At 36.6% G+C, this 26,049-nt stretch overlaps 1 protein-coding gene across 1 annotated transcript in view; it reads left to right on the forward strand.

Annotated features, from left to right (window-relative positions):
- The window catches only part of SPAG16 (sperm associated antigen 16), a 360,532-nt gene that overhangs the window by 9,118 nt on the left and 325,365 nt on the right, over positions 1–26,049 (forward strand). The window contains exons 5-9 of the mRNA XM_014257754.2: positions 3,115–3,252; positions 8,796–8,903; positions 10,174–10,291; positions 11,625–11,694; positions 16,635–16,786. Coding sequence (XP_014113229.2) covers positions 3,115–3,252; positions 8,796–8,903; positions 10,174–10,291; positions 11,625–11,694; positions 16,635–16,786 — 586 coding nt within the window. The remainder of the gene's footprint in view (positions 1–3,114; positions 3,253–8,795; positions 8,904–10,173; positions 10,292–11,624; positions 11,695–16,634; positions 16,787–26,049) is intronic.

Below are 26,049 nucleotides of genomic sequence, written 5' to 3' on the forward strand. Positions count from 1 at the left end.
CTGCTGCTTTCTTTGAAGCACATAGAGTCTGACTTTATATCAGTGGCAAAATTCAAATTGCTTTTTAACAGAAAGTGCAGGATTTAACAGGCCCTATCTTGTAAATTCTTAGCTGTACATATATTTTTTCTCTATAAGTAATACTTTTAATTTCAGTAGCTTTACAAATGAGCTCAGCATGTCAGTATCTAATCTCACTGTATAGAGACTTTCTGCATTAATACCGTATTTGAAAACATTTCATGTTGGTTTGAAATGGATAATTTACAATATTAATGAAAGAGAGAGCAGATTAGTGTACTCGGGTTCCTCATTATGTATTGGGACGACACTCTTGCTCTCATGCTGTGGTGATCAAGTACTAATGGAATTTAAAATGAGAAATTAATTAACGTAGAGAAAATTTATCAAAAGACTGGCTTTGAAATTATTGTCTGTTTGAGATCTAAAGGTCACTTAAATTGGACCAAATTGTCTGTGTTTATTTTGGAGTTTGGGAAAACACTGTTACTCTATCCAGCTCTATAAAATGCCATGATTTGATTAAGGTTTATTTTATACCAAAACTTTTATTTTTCAGTGAAGTAATGAATAATTTTATAACAGCTGTAGCGATTTTTTTCTTTAATTATGTAGCTGTTTTGCACGTAAACGTTTTATTCCCATTATACTTTAAGGAACTTTACAGTTAAATTATTTTTTGAATATCTAATTTTCCATTAAATTTTCTGTTTATCGGTTATGCAAGACTTGATAGCACTTTTGTTGTTTATTGAAGATACTGGATTGACAGCTTTTAAGTATGAAGCACAGAGGCTGATCAGCTGTGAATTCCTGCATCTCCCAGTCTCTCCCTCCTAATCCCAAAAGCCCAGGTCATCCTGAGCTATCAGTTTATGGCAGAGCCTCTCTGCGACTTGTTTCCTTTGAAATCCAGTTTCTAGGAGTTATAATGTAAAGTATATAGCAATAATGTATTACTTTCAGTCAGTCTGCACTGAGCTTTGATGACAAAATCGTAGTTAACCATCTGTTCCTTAGGTTTCAAGATTCTTGGTTAATTTTTAATAGTGATTTAAGAATTATGACTCAGTAGTTCTGAGAAGCTTAGTAAAATACCTGTGTGTGCATGGAACTAAGTTAATTTCCATGTGCAATGAAAGAAGTGAGAGGAGCAGCTATTTGGCAGTCAGCTCGGTATGGAGGAGGTCTGTGAGATTTACAGGACCAGGGTGATGAAAGATAATGAGATTTCTCAGTGCTGTTGTGTGGTTTTCTATTTCTGCTACATGCACAAAAACATTCACTTTCAGTACTGTTCTTAGACAAGGGGGTAGTGAATTTATTGATATTAATTGTGTTTCATGAAAATTGTCTTTCTGAATTTTTAGTTCTGCTGGAGTTGAGGTTCATCAATTATCCATGTTTGATAAGTCTTCATGCAGATACTTGGTGGTTTTCATGAAGTGTAGTTAGGGCATTCAGTGGAGAAATATTTCCAGCAAGTAAAGGAGTACCCAGAGTTGTGAATTTCTGCCATGAGGCTGCCCTTATTTGCAATATTTATGATAGGAATTGTACCTGTGCATCAGTCACTGTTTGGAGGAAAGAAAAAAAACCCTAAGCTTCTCTCTTAGTGTTAGAGCCTGTTCCTACAGTAATTTACTTAAGAAAATTATTTGGTGATAGAATGAATTTTACTATGGACATGTTCAGATTAATTTTTCAAAAGCCTTTCATCTATTGGTGGTGAATGTGACAGCTTAATTCAGAGGATAAGCATTCCAAGAAGTATCCTCAGAATGCAAATACATAGCTGACTGCAGGAAGTCATTTGGGCAGAGATACTAACATTCCCCTTAAATTTTTTGGAGGATGTTAATTAAAGGTTGCTTTTTTTCAGAAATGCTTTTTGTTTCAGCAGCATGATTATTGATGAATGATATTGGTGATTACTGTCTTTAGATTTCAGATCTGCTTCTTATATCCAGGTGTAGGAGACAGTGTTTAGTATCATTTTTATTTCTATTTACTTCTGTTCTTTTCATACTTCCTTATTACTTGGAAACAAAAAAATGCACAGATTCAATATATTTTTCACCTGAAAAGGCAAATAATATTCATGTTGCTCCCTCTAGTGAGCTCCCACCCAGAATATTTTCCTGGCAGGGTTGTTGTGGGGTTATGGTGTTTATCTGATTTAAGTTAGTTACAGCTCCATGCAGCCTCTGGTGAGCTGATGTCATGGCTGAGGTCTCTCTCTTCTGTGTGTGCTGTATTCTTATGTTTTACTGACATGAATTACCAGAAGATGGATAGCCCTAAAATCGGATACTGAATGAGTAGATGTTATTGCTGGAGCTGTAGAAATTCCTAGGGTGCAACCCAGCATTCCAGGCTGCTTTAGATACTTTTACTTAAAATCCAACTCAGTTTGTGCAAGTATTTAACTAAAGCAACTGTCAGCCTCCTATATCACAGAATCAAGTGTTCTCAGGGGCTAGTAAAATAGGTAAATATTGGTAAAAATAATTAAATAAGGTTAGGGAAAATAAACAGGAAGGAATAAAGGAATTTCCCTATGTGGGCTCTGTATTCCTTGTTGAAAATGGTTCATTCATCCTTATTATCTACACCTTATTTGAGTCATCAAAAAAAAACCCAATCAAAAGCAAACACAAAACCCCCACCAAACAAACAAGCGAACAAAGCCACCCCCCCCAAAAATCACCCCAAACTTGATGTATTGAACATGTGAGATAAAAAGGACTGTGAGTATATCCAAATGCTATTTGAACAAGAATATTTGTTTCTGCTTTTTATTTAAGCTGTTTAGAAGAAAGGAAGAAAAGAATTGTTTAATGTGAAGTACTGTGTTATGTGTCTTGGCTATTATGAGCAATACACATTTTAGAATGAAAAGCAGTAGAATAGAACAGCATGCTGGGGCAGTGAATTCACTGCTGTGAATTCTTAATGATCATAGAAATTTAAGATGGTAAATATTGCTGTGATTCTAGTTTAGGTAAATGGTAGCACGAGAAGGAAAACATGAGTGAAGTGAGGAAATGGAAACATGGAATAAGTAAAAGAAATCTGTTTCTTTTCTATCAGGTACGAACTGATTGAGAGAGGCGTGCTCACAGTCGGGGATGCTGGGCTGGTTCCAAACGTGTACACCCGCAACCAGCAACTCGAGACTGAGAATCAGAGCTTGAAGAAAGATCTGGAAAACTACAAACACTCTGTCACGTATGTTACTTGGTTTTATTGAAACTTTTACATATGGTAGGAGATGGCCAGATAAAGGAAATCCAAGTACTTAGGGAAAAATGGTATCTGTTTGTTATGCTGGCTACACAGACTTTTAATTCTAGTGACATTTATAATTAAAGTTTATGTTTATCTGAGTTCTGTTAGAAACGTAAATCTTAATTTCTTTTTATTGTATTTAGTAGTCCAAAAATAATTTTCAATATCCAGTAATCATAACAAATTACTACAGAGAATCATGAGAGCCTAATAGGTAGAACTAAAAAAATAAATTGTTATGTGCATTTTGTATTACAGTACTATAAATTACAGCTACCACAAACCTTCAGTGTAGGAAAAAAAATCACTATACATTTATTCTTCATTTTTTTAATCACAAAAAATCCATCTCTCTGGGCCTAGTTGTAATGGTGTGTCAGTGTAAATTACCATCATTGATTATGCTCATGTGTACATTGTAGAGTTTATCCTACAAGTCTGCAGTACTTCAGGCATGAGAGTTAAAATACTTAGCTTATAAAATGGAGAGATGTGGTAATGAACCCTGTGTCACAGGCTTTTTCTGGAGAAATGTGTGTTTGCACATGTGTGTGTTCATTGGGAATGTACTCTGAGGCCTAATGGTGCACAACCAGTGTGTGGTTTCAAAACATGGAACTGTAAAGTTAATTCCATCTCTTTAATTTTCCTCAGGATTCCTCAAATTGCTTTTGTTTAAAGGAACAAAAAAAATAAATCAAAGTTGTTCCTTTCTATGAAGAAAAGCCCCAAACTATCCATATGTTAAATAATCATTGCTGCTGCTAATGGTAATTTAATTATTTTCTGATTGTAATGATTTATTACATTTTAAATTAATTAATTAATTAATTGGCCACAGTCAAGTAGTTTAATAAACAAGTGTCAAGTCAGATGTGTAGTTAAGTATAATGATGCACTGGGAGACAGACCACAGAGAAAACATGTGCTTTTTTAATCTGCAGCTTCTTTGGACAATGGGTACTCAAAGATTGTGTCTCATATGAGTGGGGGAGAGTAAGAAGCAGTCATGCAGAGTAAAAGAAGGAAGGACAAAGTGTGGCCATCATGAAATTTATCCTTGACAGTAGTAATTTCAATGAACTTTATTTTCTTTTTTCCCCCCACCTTTTTTTCTCTCTTCTTCCCTCTCTTCACCCCTTCTATGTAGCAGAACATGCTACAATAAAATAATGCTGTAACAAAATAATCTGAGTTGATTATGACTTGATAAGGGTTTTCCTGGGTTTCTTTCATTGCTACATGATTATTTAACAATATAAATCTCAAACTGATTACACCATGGTCTGAATGAGCTGGGTTTTTTTTTTTCCATAAGAATATACTCCATGGGGTGTCAGAAAAAATTTTACAGCAGCTGTCTGGTTAAAAAGCTGAAAGATAACATGATAATGTGCAACTGGGAGCAAGCAGGAGAGGGAAAGGAGTGCTGGTATATTGGGTTGCTACAGGTTCTCTGTTAGGTGAAATCCCAACACTCACAATCCACAAACTCTTTCAGTCCACAAACTGAAACTGGGCCCTGCTTTTTCACATTCTGCTGTTTGTTGGAACCTAAAGGAGCAACACTCTGGTGGCAAACAAATGGGTCATGTCACTGGTTTGGTGTTGCAGAGAGAGCACTGAGACTGAGGACAGTTCTGTGTGACGCAGATTCTGTGCCAGCACACCTTGTTCACTGTCCTTTCCTGTTGCACACTGCAGGTTTTCTGCAGGTGCCTTGTGAAAACACTGCTGAAACAAAACCCCCCCTTTGTCCACTTGCAGGGAGAGCTTTATTTCCATAGGCTGTCAGCTATTACTGGAATGCAGTATAGGCAGGTGTAAAACTTGCCCTGTGCCAACAGTACTCTGTCAGTACTTCACTTTCCAGCCTTTTCATTTCAAATAACTTTCAAAGATCTCACTGATACTAGTGTTAAAAGTTCAGCATTTGTGACATTCGTTTCATATACATTGTTTGGAATAATCTATGAATAAAAGCAGTACTTCTTCTGAAATAATTGAAATGTGTGAAACTGAGCATTTCTGCTGTACATACCATGGGCTACAGTGTTCTTTTATGCCTTTTGGATAAACCCTGGTCATAATACTGTATACTAAATCCATTTACTGTTGTGACTCTTAACATTTTTTCTTGTTCATACGTTCAGTAACTTGAGTCACTGACTCTTCTGTGGTAAATATTCCAGCAGGAGCCAAAATTACTGGGAGGACAATGTGAATTTTCAGGTTTTCAGAGAGAATGACTCAGAAGGCAGAATGCCTGAGAGCATGGGAGAAATGCTGATTTGACTGGTTAGAAACCAAGGATTTATGAGCAAGGGAAGTCCTGTATTTTGCTGTGTGGATTACTCAGAAAACATTGATTGAGAGCTACAGTGCTGTGAAATGTAATTGAGAAAAGCTTTTAATTACATTTGGTATTTCTGAGCTTGGTACTCTGGACAGCCATCTTGCAGAAAAGAGATGTTATTTGGGACTTGTGCAGTATGGGGGCCCAGGATAAATGACTGTAAACCCATTACCTCCCACTTTAATGCGGTTTAGCAATTGGTGGAAGACATTTAGTGTCTAGAAGCTAGCTGTAATTGTATTTTGGGTATTTTAATACAGTATTTACATGATTGCATGCAAGCAGGGGGGCAAATTGAGTAGATTGCAGGCTGTTGGTTAGATTTCACTGTGGTGTTTCATTATTTAAAGAGAAAATTACAGTTAGCTTCATTTCCTCTGTATCGTGAGCATGTATTTTTTATAGCTTGTGCAATGTCTGAAGGCATCTTGATGTCTCTGCATGCATTAAAAGAAATAAATATCAGCATAATCCTTTTACTCCAAAACTAAGTATAGTTATGGCCTTAAGGTTTAGATACATTACTAATCTTTATTTAAATGATTTCTAAAAATGACCATTATGTGGTGACAGAAAGCAAAACTAATTTTACATTGGTTTGCCATGTGACACTAGTTAAAGGGTACCTCAAATGTGCTCCCTTTTATCTCTAAGGCTGCATTTGGGCCCCAGCTGATTGCTAAGGGGTGCTGTTATCTGCTGAATATTTCCCTAATGGAAGCATGGGCTTTCCTCACAATATGCAGGAAATATTTCTAAATAATACTGATAATTGTTAATGAGACTAGTTAATTCTAGTTCATCATCTTCAGTGGTGTCTGGTCACTTAATAGTCTGGTAACATTTTTCTGAACTGAAAATAGATTGCAATTTCATAGCCATGTTAAACTCTGCTTATCTGATGATATGAAATGATTTGAATACCAGATCATTTTGTGTTTTCCTGTAGCCAAACCCTGTCTGTTGCCTATTTATTGAAACGTGTGCAGTCAGACAAATGTTGTGTCATGGTAAGATTGTGTTGGTCACAGGGACTGTGAACTTTGATATTTAAAAGCTCTTTAAATATTTAGGAATTTCTTAGGTAGATGGAATTAAAGTTGTGTCAAGCTTTTGCCTGAGGTATGTAGTTGAGTTCACAACATCAGTTAGGAACTGTAACATTTGCAGGTACCTTTCTTTCCTTTTTGGAAACCTGCTCACAAATACACACCCAGCTTACAGCCAAAGTAATGGTAAGAATAGAAAGTAATCCTGGAAGTTGTATTTATTATTTTGGTTGGTGACATTAGCAACAAAATTCTCAGTCCAGTTCCTGTTTCTGTACCAAAATCTAACCATTCCTCCACATATTTTTCTACCTACAGCATGGAAAAATAAGGTGCACACTTTTTGTGTTGTGCACTGTATTTAAATGCAGCTGTTTAATTACATGGTGCATTTAGCATCTTTGCTTCTAAGTGCCATGTAAACTAGATGGAGTTAAAGACTGAAAGTATATGTTTTCTAAAACTGTCTTTATTTAAATTAAAATTTTAGGGCTATGACTTGCAGCATCCTGGGGAATGTAGTCCCACCTAAATTCAGTGAGATCAGAGCGTGTAATGCCTCTGAAAATTCCTGCTTGGGTTTGCTGCACCCTGTCCTCTTTAGCTATTTTAACAGAAGTACTTGCTTGAGAGGAGTTTCAGTGGAGAGACCTGCAGACTTTGACATATATCTTCCCTAAAAGAAATGGATATTGGCTTTGCTATAGCTGTAGCAACATCTTTTATGCTCAAAATGAGCCATCTGCTGAGCTCTGAAGGGGCAGGGGTTGCATTCAAGGTCTTTATGGCAAGTCAGATTTTGAGCGTGGGGTCATGAAGGAGTTGTTTCCCAGAATTATCCTGAGACCACTGATTCATTTACCTCTCAAATGTTTGTAGAAGCCTGAGCAGAATCATTAATGAGGGTTTTATATCTCCAGCTCGTGGTGTTTGTGCACACATCAGGATGTGTGTGCCCCCGGGAGGGGCAGCCCTGCCTGGCTCCATGGCATGAATTCACTGGGCTCTCCTTCAGGCCTGTGCTACAAGCACCAGTTCACATAAAAATGGCTCAGTATGATACTTTGTAAAGGTAACAAATAGAGTCCTTGCATATACAGCAAATATAAATTATTTGTATTAGTAAATGATTTGTATTTTAAATTATTAAATATAATGCACTGGCAGTTATGGATCTTCTTCCTGAACCTCTGATTTTGTCATACTCTGTTTTCATTTTGGTTTTACCTAGTTCTTTAGCTCCTGATGCAGAGGAAATGAGCTTTATTTCTGCAAGAAGCAAATATCTAATTTCAGTGCAAGTTAATTTCAAGCTTCCTTTGCAATTAAACAATTCATCTGCTAATCTTTCCTGCCAAACCCATATCAGTAAAGGCAAGGAGAAAATGTACCAAATATATACAGAATATTTTCTTTTTAAGTTTATGAAGCAGAACATCTCAGGGTGTCCCATGGCTGTGTGTAGAATGTGCTCAGAGAATAGCAGTTTATCAGTATATTTGCAGTTAATTTTGAAATGAAATCATTTTGCTGCCTGCTCTCAAATCCAAGGAACACCTGGGGACAGGTTACAAATATGATTGAAGAGAGCCTAAAAAGTTTTTGGCCCAGCTTTTTCCAGAAGGCTCTCCAAATTAATTTGCAAGGCAACAATACAGATGTGATGTAAATATTTTTCAAAAAATCAGTATTTTCAGTATATTATTACTATTATCAATACACTTTTACATAGAATTTTAAACAATAGGATTGGTTTTTGTATCTCCACGAGTCTCCTCATGCTTAGCATAAAGTTGACCTCAACTCTGAGATTTATAATGCCAGAATCCTTATGGATTCTGTCTGAAGAATCTGAGGGAAACAGAGGAATACCCATGGCTTTGAACCTCATCTGGCAGCAAAGAGACCTCAAAAGAACATATTATTCAGCTCAGGTTGTACTACCAAGAACTTCCAGCTTAGATACAGTAGATATGTGCAGATCTGAAAATTAATTCCATATGTATTCAGCATACCTTGATGCAGTTCACAGGAGGAGACTAACACTGCTGCCTTGCATTTTCTCTTTTTACACACAGTAAAACAGAAGAGGCTCTCCTAAAAATGCAGAAAGAACGAGACTTCCATCGAATGCATCATAAGCGAGTGGTCCAGGAGAAAAACAAGCTGATTTGTGAAATGAAAAGGTACAAAGGAATTTTAGTTGCTATACATGTAGCATTAATGTTTTGAGTTGTTGCCTGATAATGAGATAACACTGTGAAATCTGAAGTGAGTCTAGCTGCATTTAGTTGTGTCCTAGTAAACAGCAGCTCAGTGTGACCATCGTGCCACAAAGATCAAAGAATTTCCAATGATTTATTTCTGGTGGATTTTCTGTGGTGCAATATGCATTAATGAATGCATGGTGTTTCTAATAGTTTGAAACAAAAAGGAGTTGTTTTGTTTTGTTTCCCAGATCTTTTGCCATAAATAGGTGGTGATTTCTATTTAGAATGTTTGCCCATTTTTAGGGTAAATGCTATCACACCAAGTTCAGAACCTTTGCATTCCTGATTCTCATAGTTGACATTTTCTGTCATCTTGAACTTCTAGTAAGAAGCTTGCTATGTTTCTTTGGTTACAAATAACCCCAAACCAGTCCATTGCTACAGATTTATAGTGATTTAATCTCTAAATAGGAGCTGAGTTTAGGATCTCTTCTTTGCATGTTTATGCCACCACTATTTTTAAAATAACACTGGGGAGAGGCTTAAATCTGCAGCTCCAGTGAATTCCCTGAGTTTTGTTGGTATTGTTACCCATCAGTGCATGTAATAGCAGCTCTGTGTTCTACATCTCCACCCTTGGAAAGCACACTGCTAATGCAAGAGAGCACTCTACACTGCTCTGTCCTCTGTGACTCAGCATTTTGCAGGATGCAGTGCTTCTGGAGCTGTTGGTGTCACATGTTTCTCGTTTCATGTGTAAATCTTCATTTGTCTGAAGAATTAAAGTGCTTAAGTATTCACAGTGTAATGTGTAGTGAAGAAAGAAATCATGATCATATTAGGACTGGTTTGTCCAGATAAGGATCTTATTTGCTAGTCAGATAACAGCTGTAGTTCTTTTTCTTCCAGTGAAATACAATCCATCTGTAAGAAAACAAATTAGCCCAAATTAATGTGCAGTATGTGTATAAAGGATTAACAACAGGACAAAATTGGATGGATTGTTTTAAAATGCGACCGAACAAGCTGTGAATCCTCTTACTCATTCACCTGACTTTTTTTTTTTTTCTCTCCTTTGTTGTGGTATTGCAGTTGGTTGGTTACGTACTAAACAGCTTTGCTATCTCCTCTGTGTTGACCTTTTGGCAATTTTACTCATTTGTTTGGGGAGGGGAAAGGTTATGCATATATAAATCTCTGATTTAACTCATCTGTGAGGAATCATTTTTCCTCCTCTTGCTCACAGGCTGAAGGCACATTATGCATCCTATGAACCAGTGCTGAAGCAGCTGTCAGAAAAATACCAGAATTCACTGACACAGCGAATGTTAACCAGTTTGGAGAGAGACAAAGCACTGGGGCAGGTAAAAATGTGGTGAACACCACTTGCACAGCTGTAAGGAAGCTTCTGGTTTTTACTTTGGTAAATACACAGGATATTTCTGGTAAAGCAAGTCACTTATGAAGTATTCTGAAGCAGAATATTTTATGGGTTTTCATGATTTGGTAAAATATTAGCAGTGAAAGTGTGTGAAACGTGGTGCCACAGGGTAATAGATGACAGTGTATACTCACTGTAGAGCTGTAGAGCAGCAGTGTGCAGCAGGTGCAATATTCACACAACTTCCCATGCTTCCATCTATGCCTTTGGAAGTAGTTTATTTTAACTTTTATTACTGTTAATTATTTTATTTTTTCCTAAATATACCCAGGAGTGACCTGCTAGTTTAGAAAAAAAATACATGAAGATATCAGAGACAGTTTTTCAGTCTTGAGTGGAATATTTGAACATTACTTTTACTTCTCTAATCTTACCTGATGTATACAAGATATTCTGCCACTTTGACAGGAAGCAGTATGAGCACAGGTAGAAGAGATGACAGACAGAAAATTACCTGGCATGTGTTTAAGAAAAGAAGTAGGAAAAAAAGAGAAAAAACCCTACCCAAATGCATTCCAGCAGTAGCATCAATTATATGTGGGTAAAATGAAAGGAATTTACTATGCTCACACCTCTTCTGATAGTCTTCATCTCTTATTTCCTCCTTTCCTCTGCCTCCAGTTTTGCTCTGGTCAGCTCAAGACTTACTTACAAAACAGTGAGGATTATATGTCTGAAATTTCAATAAGGAAAATGCCCTATAGGAAAAGGAAGTTTATGCCCATATGGAGTTCTGCTGAATCAGGAGTACAAAACATGGAACAGTTCCAATGCTATGAAATTTCAGGGGCATATATATATATATGTATGTAGGACCTCTGCAGTTATGAACTGTATTCACTCTAGAGCAATGAGTTTTTTGTAATGCACAATACCATATTTTGTGATGTTTTGTTGTGACAAAGCTGTAAGTCATATTGTGCCATTAAATTCGAGACCAGGGCAGTGACAGCAGTTGTTAAAAGTTGCTGGTGTAGTCAGAACCCTGGTATTCTGTATGTCTGCATTGTTTTAATAGAGTTGTAAAAGTGTTTTGAGGGATTCTGGGTGGCTTGTGTTTTACTGCATTTTTGCTCTGGGTCTTTCCAAAATCTTGAATTAGGAGTTATGTTCATAACTTAGAGACAATAAGCAAGAGTAAAAAATTACAGATGGAATTAATGAGGTAGACATGAATGCTGTGTATTGTGAACAGACTCTTCAAAAGTAATGCTTTAATATTGCTTCCTCTTGTTCTTTCCTCTTTTTAAAATTAGGTTACAGGTTTGCAGGCTGCGTTAGAAAATTTAGAGTCCGGATATACTAAGCAGATCCCTGAGACAAAAGGTAAAATATCCCCATCACAACATCATCACCAGGCTCAGACTGGTTTTGTATTTTTTTTGTTGATGTGATGCATCTCAAAATATGGTGCAACAGTAAATCAAAAATATTTGCACTGCATTTTATCAGCTGACCTGTGTCTGAGCAGCAGTTTTATCATTTGAATATTTTATTCTGAAGTGTATTCACTTAGGAGAGTGAGACTGCTGAAGGCAATATGGAATATATGAGTTGGAATTGGAAGGACTATGTCCTAGAAACCTATTTTGTGACTGATTTTGTTACTGTATCTGCTGATACTCCCTTTCCTGTGTGTGTGCATGTGTTCTTTCTCAGCTCACCCTTCAGAAAGCAGACATTGTGGTCTGGAAACATTTTGAAAATACTGGTGTTATGAAATCCAGACTCTCATTTTTACAGAAGATTGCTAAGGTGATATAATACCTGCTGGAATAGTATCTGTATGGTACCACACTACTTCTCTGTGTAATTTTTACATAATTTTTTCCAACTCCATCAGGAAAACCCTAGCACCTCTGCTTTCCTAAGAAAATGAAGCTCATGCTATCACACATTCTGAGAGCATCAATCCCACTAATAATTTTGAACCTATTTTTCAATTGCAGCTACATTTGATAGTAAGGTAAGTTTCAAAGAAACAAGGTTTTTTAAATTCTCCTGACAATAAATGGGATGGTGCAGAAGGGAAGTGGTGAGCTCCATCATCTAACAACAGAGTATTCACATGTGAAGGGGATGTTGCACCTGCCTTAGTCATGAGCAGGACTCCCATCAGAGATAAGTGTTTACTTGAAATTAGAGAACCCTACAAACATTACACAACTTCCAGGTGAAGAATTTGTTCCAATTATGGCAACTTCAATACCTGTTTGTTTTGTGGTTTTATGGGTTTTTTGTTGGTTTGTGGTTTTTTTTTTGTTTGTTTGTTTTAGGTTTTTTTGGGGTTTTTTTGCATGTGTTAAAGCCTAAACCTCCTTTGGCACTGGTAATGTACTCCAGGTAAAAATCCATTGAGTTACCCCAGCCTTTGACAAAAAGCTTCATTAGTTCCCATGTTCATGGAATTACTGCCATTGTGTAAAGTTCCTCTAGAAAATGCAAGGCTGAGAAAAAGAATAGTAGCCAAATAAGTTTATTTTGGTTTTTTTGGTGTTTGTAGTTGAGTGAAGAGGAAGCACTGCCTTCCTTTCCTATTAAGATACACTCTGGCTTGAGAAAATATAGTGTGGGATCTTCCCTGTGCTCATGTGTGGATGCCCCACCTGTCTCCTTTTCATATTAAAGATACTTTCATTTGTTGTTTGATTCTAAAAACCACTCTCTGGCTGTTCAGTCTTGTTCTTTCTCCAGAAATCTTGAGAGCCCTTTGTAATACCAAGAAGTGACAAGCAAGGGAGCCATTTGATAAATAATTATATAAGAAACCGCTTGTCAGTCTCCAACACAAATTAAGCTCATCAGCCACCCACATGCTTCTACAAGTTTTAATTTACCTTGGGTATCATAAATTAATCAGTATTTCAATTCATTTTGTTTCAGTGCTTTGTCCTCTAATAGTACATAATTTTTATTGCCCTCTGTAGGTCATACTCATGTCTCAGTGGGTAATATTGCCTCTTGAAAGGTGATCATATTCTGTTCCCTCTTGATTTCTTATTCATGAGAGAGTGTAAGTATAATCCTGAGAAACATGGATTTCTCATGGATACTGGAGAAATGTTTGCTTTGTTTTTCTCAAAATTCAGATTGCTGTTGGAGGTGGAAATCTGGGCTGTAAGGAGACTTCCAGCTGCACTTTTCAGTCTTCTGGGCTGACTTCTGTGCATTGGGATGCTTGAGTTAGAGGACAGCACACCCAGAGTGGCAAGTGATCCTTGGCCAAGCTGAGCTGCCTCTCCTGGCAGGTGTCTGCTTTCACTGCAGTGCAGAGTCTGAAGGAAGGAGGAGGACTCTGCTCAGCAGCAGGGGATTGCCCTTCACTGCTCCTGAGGCTGCCTTTGTCCCACAGCCTGACTTGACCGTGGAACACCTGGAGTGCTGGCTTGGCTAGAGGGCACTGCAAGTGGCTTTTAATTAGTTTTGGATTTGCTGAACTGTGAGCTTCTGCACATCCACTCCAGGAAAGCAGGAGAGGAACTTTTTAGAAGGGCATGTAGTAACAGGACAAGGGGGAATGGTTTCATGCTGAGAGATAATAGATTTAAATTAGATATTGGGGAGAAATTCTTCCCTGTGAGGATGGTGAGGCCTGGCACAGGTTGCCCAGAAAAGCTGTGGCTGTCCCATCCCTGGAAGCATCCAAGGCCAGGCTGGACAGGACTTGGAGCAGTCTGGGATAGTAGAAGGTGTTGCCCATGTCAGAGGGGTAGAAGTGGATGAGCTTTAAGGCACCTTGCAACCCAAATAATTCAGTGATTTTGCGTTTGGTTTTAGTTTGTGGCTGCTTTTTTTCTCTGAGTCATACAGTGCACAATAAAGAACAAAGGGGAACTTTTTAGTATTCACAGTGAGTTTGCAAATTGTAAATTTGTATCTGGCAGCTAGGTAGAAAAAAATTAACAGTACTTAATTTTAATTTTAGGGCAACTATTCTGGACTTTATTACTCAGGCATTTGATGTAGGAGCTTTCATCCTTCTGCATTTCAAGCAATTGAAGATAGCATCCACAATACAGAGAGTGTAATTTATTTACCAGCAGTTTTTTGCTGTCTCACTGTCAGGCTGCTGTTCAGCTTTGTACAGAAATCCTTCAAGAGAAGAACATCTAATAATTTTTAAGACACCTAAAGAAACCTAATTCTTGCTTTGCTTGTTTTGAATTGATATGAAGGACATATAGTAGCTGGGGAGGAATTAGCTAGCAATTGTTGTTAGGACTTTGTCATCATGTAGGCTGGTTCTCTCCCTCTGATGCCCACTCAGAAATCAGCTCTGAAAAAAAATTATGCTATGGGTTCAGATTACTTTTTAAAAAGTAATGGATTTTTTTAAATTTTTTTTAAGGAGATTTGCATTAAAAACTGGTTGTGTTTCAAATCTGGCCCTTCCTGTTATGGCAGCAAGATCATACACAGAGGAATCTAATTATCAAAGAGGGAGAGCTGTTATTTTACTAAGGGTATTGGTGTGTATTAACAGTGTTTGCAGCCTTCCTTACGGATCAAAACACAGTGTTAAGTGATGCTCTGAAAAAAGAACCCTTTTGCCTGCAGGAATTTAACAGTGGCGATTGTGGCTTGCTTATAAACCTAAGTGAACACTGCTATAGCAGCTGGTTCTAAACATGTTATAAAACTGCTCCTTGCTCAGTACTCTTCTTGTATTTTCTAAAAACAACAGGTGCTTATTTATTACCCAATTATATTCAAAAGTTGAACTCAATGAGTTTCTTTACTCATGGTTGAATTAACTCATTGCTAAGACTGTTAACTGTGCTTTTCCTTTCCTTGATCTGATGCAATAGCAGTTAGAAGGTCATGCAAAAAGAAATTTAAAATGCACCAGTTGAAGTACTTGATCCTGGTTGTGCCCATTCTATGTGCAATGCAATCAAAATAGAAAATCTTTAAACCTAAGCTGTTGACATCTAAGTGCAACAGGTCTTTGGAACTCATTCTTTCTTTTTTTTCATAGTTACTTCATGGAATCTTAAAGCTCTGGAACTGTCTTAACACTGTTACTTTATAGGTGTGGGTATCTGAAAAGGACCAACAAACCAGATACTCTGTGAGGAACATGGTAGTGGATAGCAGTTACTAAGTGAGTAGAAGGTGTTAGACATACAAAACAATTTTGTTGTCTACTTTTCCTCAGAGAAAATTATTTTTTGTGATATCTGTGACAATAGTTTCAATTTCTAAAACATATTATGTGAGAATACATAAATACTCAAGTTTTTTTAATCCAGGCACAGTTCTTTCCACCAGTTTCAATTGTACTCAGGTTGGGTATACAGGAAAGTTTTGTATTGCTTGATCTGCATTTTTTTGCCTTGAGTGGAGGGAGTGTTTGGTTTGTTTCCCCTGCTTTAAGTCATCAGGTTTGCGTTTTGGTGTAAACGTCTTAATGAAACCGTTTCACAGGAGTAATAATTTAGAAATGCATAATGTGAAGTACATTTGTTTCAGTCTGGATTTTAGCTTTGTAATGTGTTTTTTTCAATCAGAGATTTATTTTTTTTTCAAAGAACTGGAGGGATGTAAGTGCCCAAATCCTGTAGGAAATCTGTATTACATTCTTTTTTCATGTAGACCCATGCACATCCAACAGAGCACTGCAACAAGATACACAGGTCCCAAAGTGTGTTTGGATTTGTATGAGCTGCCAATGCAAAGGCTGTCAGAGGGCAGTGTCCTTTCTGCCAGGTCATGGCAGATGCCCTGTGCTGTAGTCCACGTGTGCTGTACTCCTCATCCTATCCATTTCAAACTTTGATGATTTAAAGCTGTGTTACCTGCTTAGGATTTCTTTGCTGAGTTACCTATTCATCAGTAATTCCTTGTTTGAAACGTGGGTTGGCAGAAAGTGCAGGGAAACAAAAGGAATAGTGTGCTGTAAATCAGAATATTGCATTGGTGGTGGATACCAGATAGGAGGCAGAGAACTGATGTTTCCTGTGGCTCTGAGGGATGTGAAAGAATGCATCCATTTCTCTGTGACTCTCTGTGTGCTACAAGATTATTGCATTTTTGGGGCCAAGTCTAGCCTACCCTTTAGATAAGATGAAATTATTTGTGGAGCAGAGATACTTGTAGCCCTGGAATACTTTATATGGATTGCACAGTAACCTGAATATCTTCTTATTTAGAGTGGTGTTTCTTTGAGAATTTCATATGTCTGACTAATATTAAATAAGGAGATAGCTTCCAGAAGAGTAAATAAAAAGTATTCTGATAACATTTATTTTGGTTTTGTTTTATAGTAGGCCATGATTGTACAAGGAAGAAAGAGTTTGAAGGTCCCACGCAGAAAGCTCTTCGGGAAGCCAGGCAGCAAAAATTCCTTGTTGTTGCAAGCTCTTCCTGTGATCCAGATGAAGATGCAGAGAAGAAGATGGGCAGGAGAGATCTAAAGGTACTGTGTTCTTTCCAGCTGTACAGTATCAATCCTCTTTACACTAAGCTGTGCTGAAAGACACCTGTCCAATATGATTAGAGGAAGTCTTGCTTAGTTGAAGTAAATAGGACAGGTAGGTAACAAGTTTTTTATTTTTAATACGAGTTTCTGTTACAATTTTCAGGGAATTACAGGAACTCTGATTAATTGAAGCTAGCAGTCTACTTTTTGAGAATCCAAATTAATCACCTTTCAGAGGAGGAGCACTGGCTGTAATTGCTTCTTGCTCTGTTGTGTTTCTTTTGTAACTTGAGAAACCCTGATATGTTCCATAATGCTTGAAAACTTTTACAGCATTTCAGACTGTCCCAGCTGGGACTAAAAGGGACAACATCTGTGAGACTAAGAGCAAAAAACTGGTAACTTCCTAATAGTCAGAGCTTCTAAACCTGAGCGTACCTGAGGTATGTTACTGCTTCAGTTTGGAACTTGTGCAAAATCAAAGTTAATTCCTGATTGGGTATTTTTTTTTATTATGGAAAATAATTATGTTATTCCATTTGTTTTATTTATTGAGGTTGCATTTAGGGACTTCATAACAATGCTTTTTATTTTTCCAAATTGGGGTAAACATTGAAATTTCAGAAGCTCCCAAAACTGTTACAACTGCTCTATTTTTGTTTGACAACTAGAGTTAGAGTTTGAACTGTCTTTTTTAGAAGCAAAAAAGCTTTAGTTGATGGTGATATAGTCAGAAGCAACCTCAGTCTTTCCTTTTCCTGTCTCCACAAAAATATGTCTGTGGTAATTAATTTTTGTAGGTTTCTGTCTGGCTTTGCAAGAGCATTTAATCTTCTTCATTTTGGCAGTGCACCTCTCCACAGACAAACATACCATTTTTGTTCTATTTTCATTCTTTTTTTCTTCTCCTGAGCCCTTAAAAAAAAATAAAAATCTCTGTCTGTATCTCTCCTGTTGCTTACTGAAACATTTCTCACCATGTATAGAAAGTATTTCTCCATACTGTCACTGATATCTGTGCCATGTGTCAATCAGTCCATCTCCCCTTTCCCTGTTTTTTATGCAGTGGTTAAAAACTTTCATGCTAGACTCTTAGAAGTACCTCCTCCCTTCATTCTGACTTGTGAACAGATAAAATTTCATAATCCAAGAAGCAATCATTTTTATGTTTCTGTTTCTACTGAAGTCATCAGGATTTTTATGGAGAACTTCAGCAGTGTTATGCTTCACCCCCAAAATATAAACTCTGCACAGGTAGTGTGCCTGTCTGGCTCTTGTTCTTTGAAATTCATGAGCACAGTTAGTTGACTGGTTCTGACAAGCATCTGTGTTTTACAGATCTTAAGTTTCCCAAAGGAGTCCCACCAGAGGCCCTGATGTCTTTATTTAATCAATGGATTAGAAAACTGGGTTAGTTCCAGAAATAAGTCATCAGAAAATATGGGCATGTTTGAATGTACTAGAATTTTCCATGGCTAAGCAATAATCTAAAACTTTAGGTGTGAGATTAGCATCACTTCCAAATGGAACAATAGCTCTTTTTCACTTCACATTTCCTGGATCTATTATTTCTAAGTATTTCCTTTCTCCAAAGAAAGGATTCCAGCTCGGATAGTGCATATGAATTACTGCTTAGGATGTTAGAAATAAATGGCAGAGGGAATGATGAATGTGCAGAGTGCAAAGAGGTGAGCTAAAATTGTGTTTAAAACAGAAGTGCACATTTATTGAACTACAGTTCTAAAGTAATGTATTGAATTAAAATAGTGTGTTCTTATTCAAGTGTTTAGGTGTCTTAAGTATTTTTTCCCATCAAAAGGATGAGGTATAAAGGAGAGCCTTCTCTTCTTCAGGTGAATTTCTGTGATACTTGGAATCAAGCTTGTGTGGTGTCTCATCTCCTCTGACCTGTATCAAAAGATCTTTTAAGCTCTGCTGTGTGTTATGTAATTTAGATCCTTTCTTACAATGATTCAACATGAATGAACATGAACACCTACTGAAAAGTTCCCTAAGTTATTTAAATGTTTTATTGGAAAAGGTAAAATTGATTTATACTTACTGAGATTATGATTCATTTAAATTCTCTGTATACCACAGAGGAAGTAGGAGTCAGAGCATGAATTTGGTCAGTTCCATGGAGTTCACTGAGGAATATATAGAAGAAATAAATGCAATTGTAATCCTGTATTTGCATATGCATTTACAACAAAAGAGAGAAAAAGAGAACTGCAGATGTGGAAAATATAGGTAAAATTCACTGTCTAGGATTGTCATGCCTGATTCAGTAAATGTAAGTGAACTTTTAAAGCTTAAAAAAGTTTAGAGTGAACACCTTATCCAATTTATAAGTTCAGGCACTTGGATTATATCCCATTCAATAAAAAGCCACTAGATTGTCATGAGATTGTATCCTTGAGACAAAATTATAAATGTTTATATTAACTGTACTGTTACACAGCAGTGAGCTATGGTGATGGAAATGATTTAACATCTCTTCTGTGTCTGGTAGCTAAATGTCTGTGCTTTTAAGTAGATGCAAATATGAGTCATAGCTGAGCTAGAACATTTACTTCAAGGACAGACATATATTGTGTTATTGCAATATCCTGTAAAAGCTGACATGTCATTTAAAACACAGAGACCCTTTGATCTGAAGTTTATCACTGAAACAGTAAATGAGAAAGCAACTGGATTTTTTCCTAGGAGAATGCATTGTCCTGATTTTACAATCTTTGTGATGAGACTGAATTAAATTGTAGTAACAACTAGTCTAAACTATTTACATATCTGACCCTTAATAAGCCAGTATCAATAGCATAAGTAGTCTTAGACTAAGAATATGCATAGAGTAATACTTCAAACATTTAAATTAATTAAAATGCACTCACAGGTCATTAAAATTGTAGAGAACCTTTGATAATGTGAATTTCATTATGCTCTTGAAAACTTTCCTATTTTTATTCTCTCAGGTTCCTTTCTGAGTACATTCTATGTTTGATTGCTTTTATAAGGTCTTAGCAGGACAATTGCAGCTTCTTTATGTTCACTAAACTACATTTCTACGTATATTACAACCCAATTTAATTTTCTGAAGTTTTACTTGGTGTAAAACTTTATCTAAAGGTGTGTTGGACATTTCTGGAGTTGAGGAATTACCTGTTTCTGTGGAACAAATTTTGCAACTATGGCCATTGTGTATATTAAAAATAGAGAAGTAAATTCCAGTGGTCGTACAGATACGGCCTTTGTAACTAATAAGGCTTTGGGTTAAAATATCACACGGGTATGTGTGTTACACTGAAGTTTCTCCTCAGTTCTATGGAAAAAAGAGTACAAAATTTACAAGAACTGCTGTTCCTGTGCTCTCAAGTTGAAGGGGAGATGAAACCAAGTGATTACTTAATCAGACAATTGAGTTTTAATATGAATTAGCACAGGTGTATTGGGGACAGAATTGGAAAGATGGTCCCAAAGCAGTTAGGAAGGGTCATAAATGAAACAGACAATCACTTTGTGTTTGTAATAATGTGGCTAAGAAAGCACTGATTCAATATTCAGAAGAGAATAGGTGACTGACAGATAATACTGGGAATACTTATTTCTACAGCTCTTCCCTGGGATAATAAAACTGCAGACATGGAGCTAAGAATATGAATACAAGTTACCCAAATATAAGACTGCAGCCTAGAGAATGGAAAAGAAAATACAGTGTCTGTGTTTCAAATGAGATAAAAAATAAAAGCTAAAAAATCATAGACTGGACAGTATAACTTATATTCCTAAGTTAGTTGGCAGTGTACAACTGAAATTTTACTCATATTCCTAAGTTAGTTGGCAGTGTACAACTGAAATTTTACTCAATATCTGCAAGAAACCAAGGAAAGAATTAACTGGGAAAATGGGTTTTCAAGGAAAAATTGTTTAAATCCAGTCTATATAGCATCCATGGAAGGATAAGAGGTACATGGATAACATACAAGAGCACTTAGGTTTTAAAAAGGGTTTGAATGGTGTCTCACAGATTAATTCCTGTGAACAACTGTGGAAATTTGGCTTGACATAATTTTATTTTTTTTTTTTTTAATTAATGGAAAATAGATTACAAACATGCAGATACACTGAAGAGGCTTTTTTGCAGGGATATATTGTCCTTAATGATCTGGAAAATGGAAGAGAAAATAAGCTGACAGAATTTTCAGACCAAGTGGCCTGGGTTTGGTGGGGCTGGATCAGCAAGTGCAGCTGAGGACAGGAGTGGAATTCCAAACCTGACCTACTGGGGAACTGATCTAAAGAAATAACAGACAATGTAAGAAGAGCTACAAAACTGCCTTTAAAAAATGATCCAATGTACAAATAGAGATCAAGAAGATTAGAAAGTGTTGATCATTGGGTTTTAATTAGAGTAGGCTCTAGGGTATATTGTGTAAAAAAGGCTTAACATGAGTTGAAAACCACAGAATACCGTGGAACAGCTGAACACTGCTGCACTGTAAACCAGGAATATTGCCTGGAGCATGTGGAATATTCCTCTAGCTAATTTCATATGGCATGTGGCTTTGGCTGCAGTTCTGTGTGCAGTCTGATCAAGCTCTTCAGGAGACAAGTGGGGCATCTACACCGGAGCAGTAAGAATGATTAGAAATCTATGAAACTGTCAAAGAAAGGGTGAAAAGTGAAATTGGGTAGTCTACAGAAAGGAAACCTAAAGGGAGACAGGATGAATCCTTAAAATAGAAAAGAATTCTGTTAAAAAAATAGAAATAAAACCAAAAGTAAATCCCAAATTACAAAACAACTTGTCAGAACAAGTAGTAATAAAGTAAAATTCAAAAAAGTAGTAATAAAGTAGAAATTCAAAGAGAGTCATTCAGAGTACAGTGGGTTTTTAGCAGCAAAGAAAATGTATATCCTTAGAATATGATGCCTCTTTCCTTCTACTTACAGAATTAATGTTCCATGACTCAAATGTTAAGAGTATGATCCAAGATTAACTGGGTATAATCTAAAATGTGTCCTTTAGTTGGTTTTGATGGAATTTAATTTAAAAGAATTACATGTTTTGTTAGGCAATTCGGTATTTTTTTTAAAAATACTTCTACTGTGGACTTAAAAATGGTAAAAAGAAAGCTGCTTTTCAAGTGAAGTTGATGCTTTTAAAAAAAAATTGTCTTCTGTATTTTGTCTTCTGTATTTTCTGTATTTTTTTTTTAATTGTATTCTGTAATGTGATAATAGCTTTAGTTTTAGGATTTTCTCAAACATGTTTAAAGATGTTGGGCCTACGTGGAGAAAATGAGAAAATGGTTCAGAGTGTTAGCTACAAATAAAGCTATAGAGGAAATACTCATACAGTTGCAAGACCAAATGATAAAGACAACTTACTATATAATTTTCCATCCACCTTTGCAGCTTTGTTAAATTGAGACATCCAGTGCCTTGCATTTTTAGTAGTAAAACTGATGCTTTAAGCCATTGGTACTTGATCAAGCTACCTCACAGAGCATCCAAAGGGTTTTCTTTGTGCTGAGGAGTCACAGCATGCTGCCAAGAGTAATAAAGTAACAGGCCCCCAAGATGGAGAACCAATACAGAAAGTTGTTGGGACGTAAGATGCATTTGCTCCTAATTCTAAATATACATTGGCTTTGCATATTCATATATTTCTTTCTGTATTTGAGTGTCAATAATGACAGATTTTAGAATAACAGGCTGTCTTCAGTGAGACTGTGAATCTCACTCTTGCTATAGTCACTTGGAAAAACTGCTAATAATAAAATTACTGGTTTTTATATGCAAATGCTTTGATCCCCTGAAAGAGGGTGTACTGAAACTGTATTTAATTGAAGAAAAAACCTTTGAGTTCTCTTTGCAGAGAAGATGTGACAGATATAAAAAAATGACTTAAAGACTTTAAAATGTTTGGTTTCCATTGCTTTTGCAAAGAGCTGTTGCTGTCTTCCTCAGGACTGACAAATGGAGAGAGCTGGGAATTGTGTTGTGCGTGAGGGTTTCCCTTATCCCATCACTGGCTGTAGGAGAGGACTTGACTTTGCCTGAGTCACGAGAGAACTTTGCTGAGGCACCAGGGGCTCCCTACAGAACACCCACAGCAGGAGGTGGGATGCTGCTTGCCCAGCTGTTGGTCACATCAGCACTGTTGGCCTTCGAGACCATAATTGAGCAGTTTCATTAACTCAGGACCAATGCTTTGTTTTCCTTTTAATTAAAGTGTCAAGACCTTAACATTTCTCTTGCAAACCATTTGGGAGCTGTAGGGGGAAGAGGAGAAGGGTTTAGTTGTTCTTGTTTGGTGGTTCACTAAACAGATGAACTTACAGCCCCTGAAGGGAATTCTGCCGGTACAACATCTCTTAACTGTGCAATTCCAATGCTCTTTGGAATGTTAAACTTCTGCCAAGATCTCTGTTCCTTTCAAGGAAGGAGAGGCACTAACTAGCAGTAGAATGCACAACACAAGACATGACTAGTGTTGGGTACCTCAGTTGCAATGTTATTGGTGCAAACTTCATTTCACTTGAAAAATGGTTTTTAAGAGGCTTCTTCCTGTGTGAGAGGGAAAAAAAAATCTAAATTCCACAAAAGTCTATTTCAAATTATAATTCCTCTATTTATTTTTTTCCAAGGTTTGTTTCGTAATGAAAAGTTTATGATGCAGGAGTTGAGAAGAGTTATGTAATAATTTGGAAACACTTTATACTAAGATTTAATTTTCAATACAACAAATCAGTGATGTGCTTGGTGTTTTTGGGTAATTGATAAAATACATAAAAGTGTTGTAATTGATACACAACTGCAAATCAAAATGTTCAGTAACTGTATTTAAACTGGGTAAATAATCACCACTATTTTTAAAGGTGTGTTCTTCCAGAAGTAGTCTACAGTTCAGCAATTAACCTTAGCTTGGTGTTCAGGGATGTGACTGAAAAGGCAATATATGAAATACTGTTTGATATACTTACACAAAAAAAGTAGATTAAATGAGGCCAAACTTAATACTAATTGGGTTTTTTGTTGTTTTTTGGGTTTTTTTTCCATTTTAATGTAGTTCAGCCAAAATTATTAATGGATAAAACTAGATCCCATTCAAATTAGTGACATGTGATTGAAATATGAAGTAAGTGCTCAGACCCCCAAAATCTGGAGGGAAAGACTCAGGTGCTGACTGTGGTATTTATATTTTAAATTAACTATTCTGTAGTAAGTTATGGATTTTGGTGTTTCAATCTTTTTTCCCAATATTTAAACAAAGCCTTTGCATATGTCAACATCACTTTAAGGAGAATGAAATTCAGCATTAGCATTTAGTTTTCATGGTAACAAATCTCTAACATACCCTAAGAGCTCTGGCAGTGCTCACAGTGTTCAGGGTTGTTTGTCTTCTATATTCAAACAGCACTTCTGGGAGTGGAATGTAAAATCTTAATTGTTTCTGTTTGAATACAATAAAATGAAATAAAATACTAAGTCTTTACTCCAGACAGTTTAAGAATTAATAATCAGTGTGTTTCCTCTAGAAAAGGTGATGCTGTTTCATTGGAGTGTCACAATGTGAGGATGATGTTAATGGGTCACAGGCCTCTTTGTAATTGGATTTCCAGTTCCAATCTAGGCCTGACAGGTTTGATCATGATTACAAGTTGTTGTTGTATAATCATGGATTAGTTGATGTTACCTGCTCTTACATGCAGTAAGCAAAGTGCAACCTCAGTCAGCAGGGAGGCTGAGGTTGGACAGATTTCTGCTGGAACCCATCCTGGAATGATGTCTGTAAAAGTTGGCTTTTACTCCAGAGGAACAGAAATAATTCATCTGATGTTCAGACAACGAAGGCAATCCAGATTTGCCACTCATTAGTTTCCACTACATGCAGCCACTTTGTAAAGCACAACTGCTAAGCACTTTTGTGGACGCATTACTAATCTTCTCATATTGCAAATCTGTTTTTTCAGAAGTGCAGTTTCATGTCTCACTGCAGAGTTTGGCCATGATCTCTGAGCTTGGTTTTGGGAGCTGAAAAGCAGAACGAGTCAAGTGGTTTCACAGCTCATTCAGAAGAATGCTTTTCTCCTGTTTCCTTTCTGATGGCTTCTCTCCTCCCTAGCAGCTCCGCTTCTCTTTCCTACCTCTGCTCTCTGTAAATTCTCTAGATCCTTTCAGTTAAGGTGCTGAATTGCAAAGTTTGAACACACAAGTTTAAAAGCCTACTTACAGAATTCTGTTACTCAGAACAGAGGCCACACCATGCTGATGTGACAGCAGATACTCAGTGGACAGTTTCAGTTTGCATTTCTTTTGTATGTTTTACACCATAGTTCTGTATTTTTTATTTCTAAATTTTTACCTTGTGTATTTATAGTTCAGGTAATGTGCTGTATACTGTAAATTAAGCAAAGCAGATCAGCCAATCAGACATTTATAATTTACCAGAAATCTGAAGCTGTTTTCTGTTTTTGCAGGAATGCTTCACTCACTGTAGAAAGCAAACCTCCCCCATGTTTCTGTAGCACCTGCAAAGAAATTGTTCTCTTGAAGCAGTACAACAAAAACTGAGATTTGCTGTGATGTAAATCTCTCCAGAGTTCATTCCCACAAAAAAAGAGATAAGCAAGAAAAAAATCACTATGCAAAATCACAGTTAATAGTATTTTAAAAATATTTAGTCATTAAAAAATTTATTTTACCAGTGGTACTTGTTAATGTGAAAATGTATACACTATATTTCCACATTTCTGATGTGTAATAATTACAATTTTTTTTAAAAAAAATTCTGTTTAGACTACTTAACTCTTGTAGATTGTGTAGGAACAATGCATATAGTTGTGACATGTCTCAGTCTGGAAAAGATGTTAGCAATAGTTTAGGAATTCACAGGCCTCCTTCACACTCTGTGTAGAAATTGTTTTGTGCTACAAGATGTACATGCCCTTGCTTGAAGCCAGCAGACAAATAATCAAAGAGCAGCACACAGTCATGGTAATGTAATACTTAACATCACCCCAATTGTATGTTTTGACATACATCACAGGGTTGGTTAACGTGAAGATACTGCCCTTGGTTTTTCAATATTGCAAATGAGAAAAATAGCAATGAAAATAGAGATTAAACAGGAGAGATCTTTAAAAAATTATCCTTGGAGAGAGGAGTCCTGATTTTGAGTATATTTTACCTGGATTTTTTGATGTACAGTCAGTTGTTGAGTGATTGGTTTTGTCCAAACAATAATAATTGGAAAG

Source organism: Pseudopodoces humilis, chromosome 8 (assembly GCF_049639895.1).
Source record: "Pseudopodoces humilis isolate 2021_Gansu_Grassland_sample_001 chromosome 8, ASM4963989v1, whole genome shotgun sequence".
Taxonomy (NCBI): Eukaryota; Metazoa; Chordata; class Aves; order Passeriformes; family Paridae; genus Pseudopodoces; species Pseudopodoces humilis.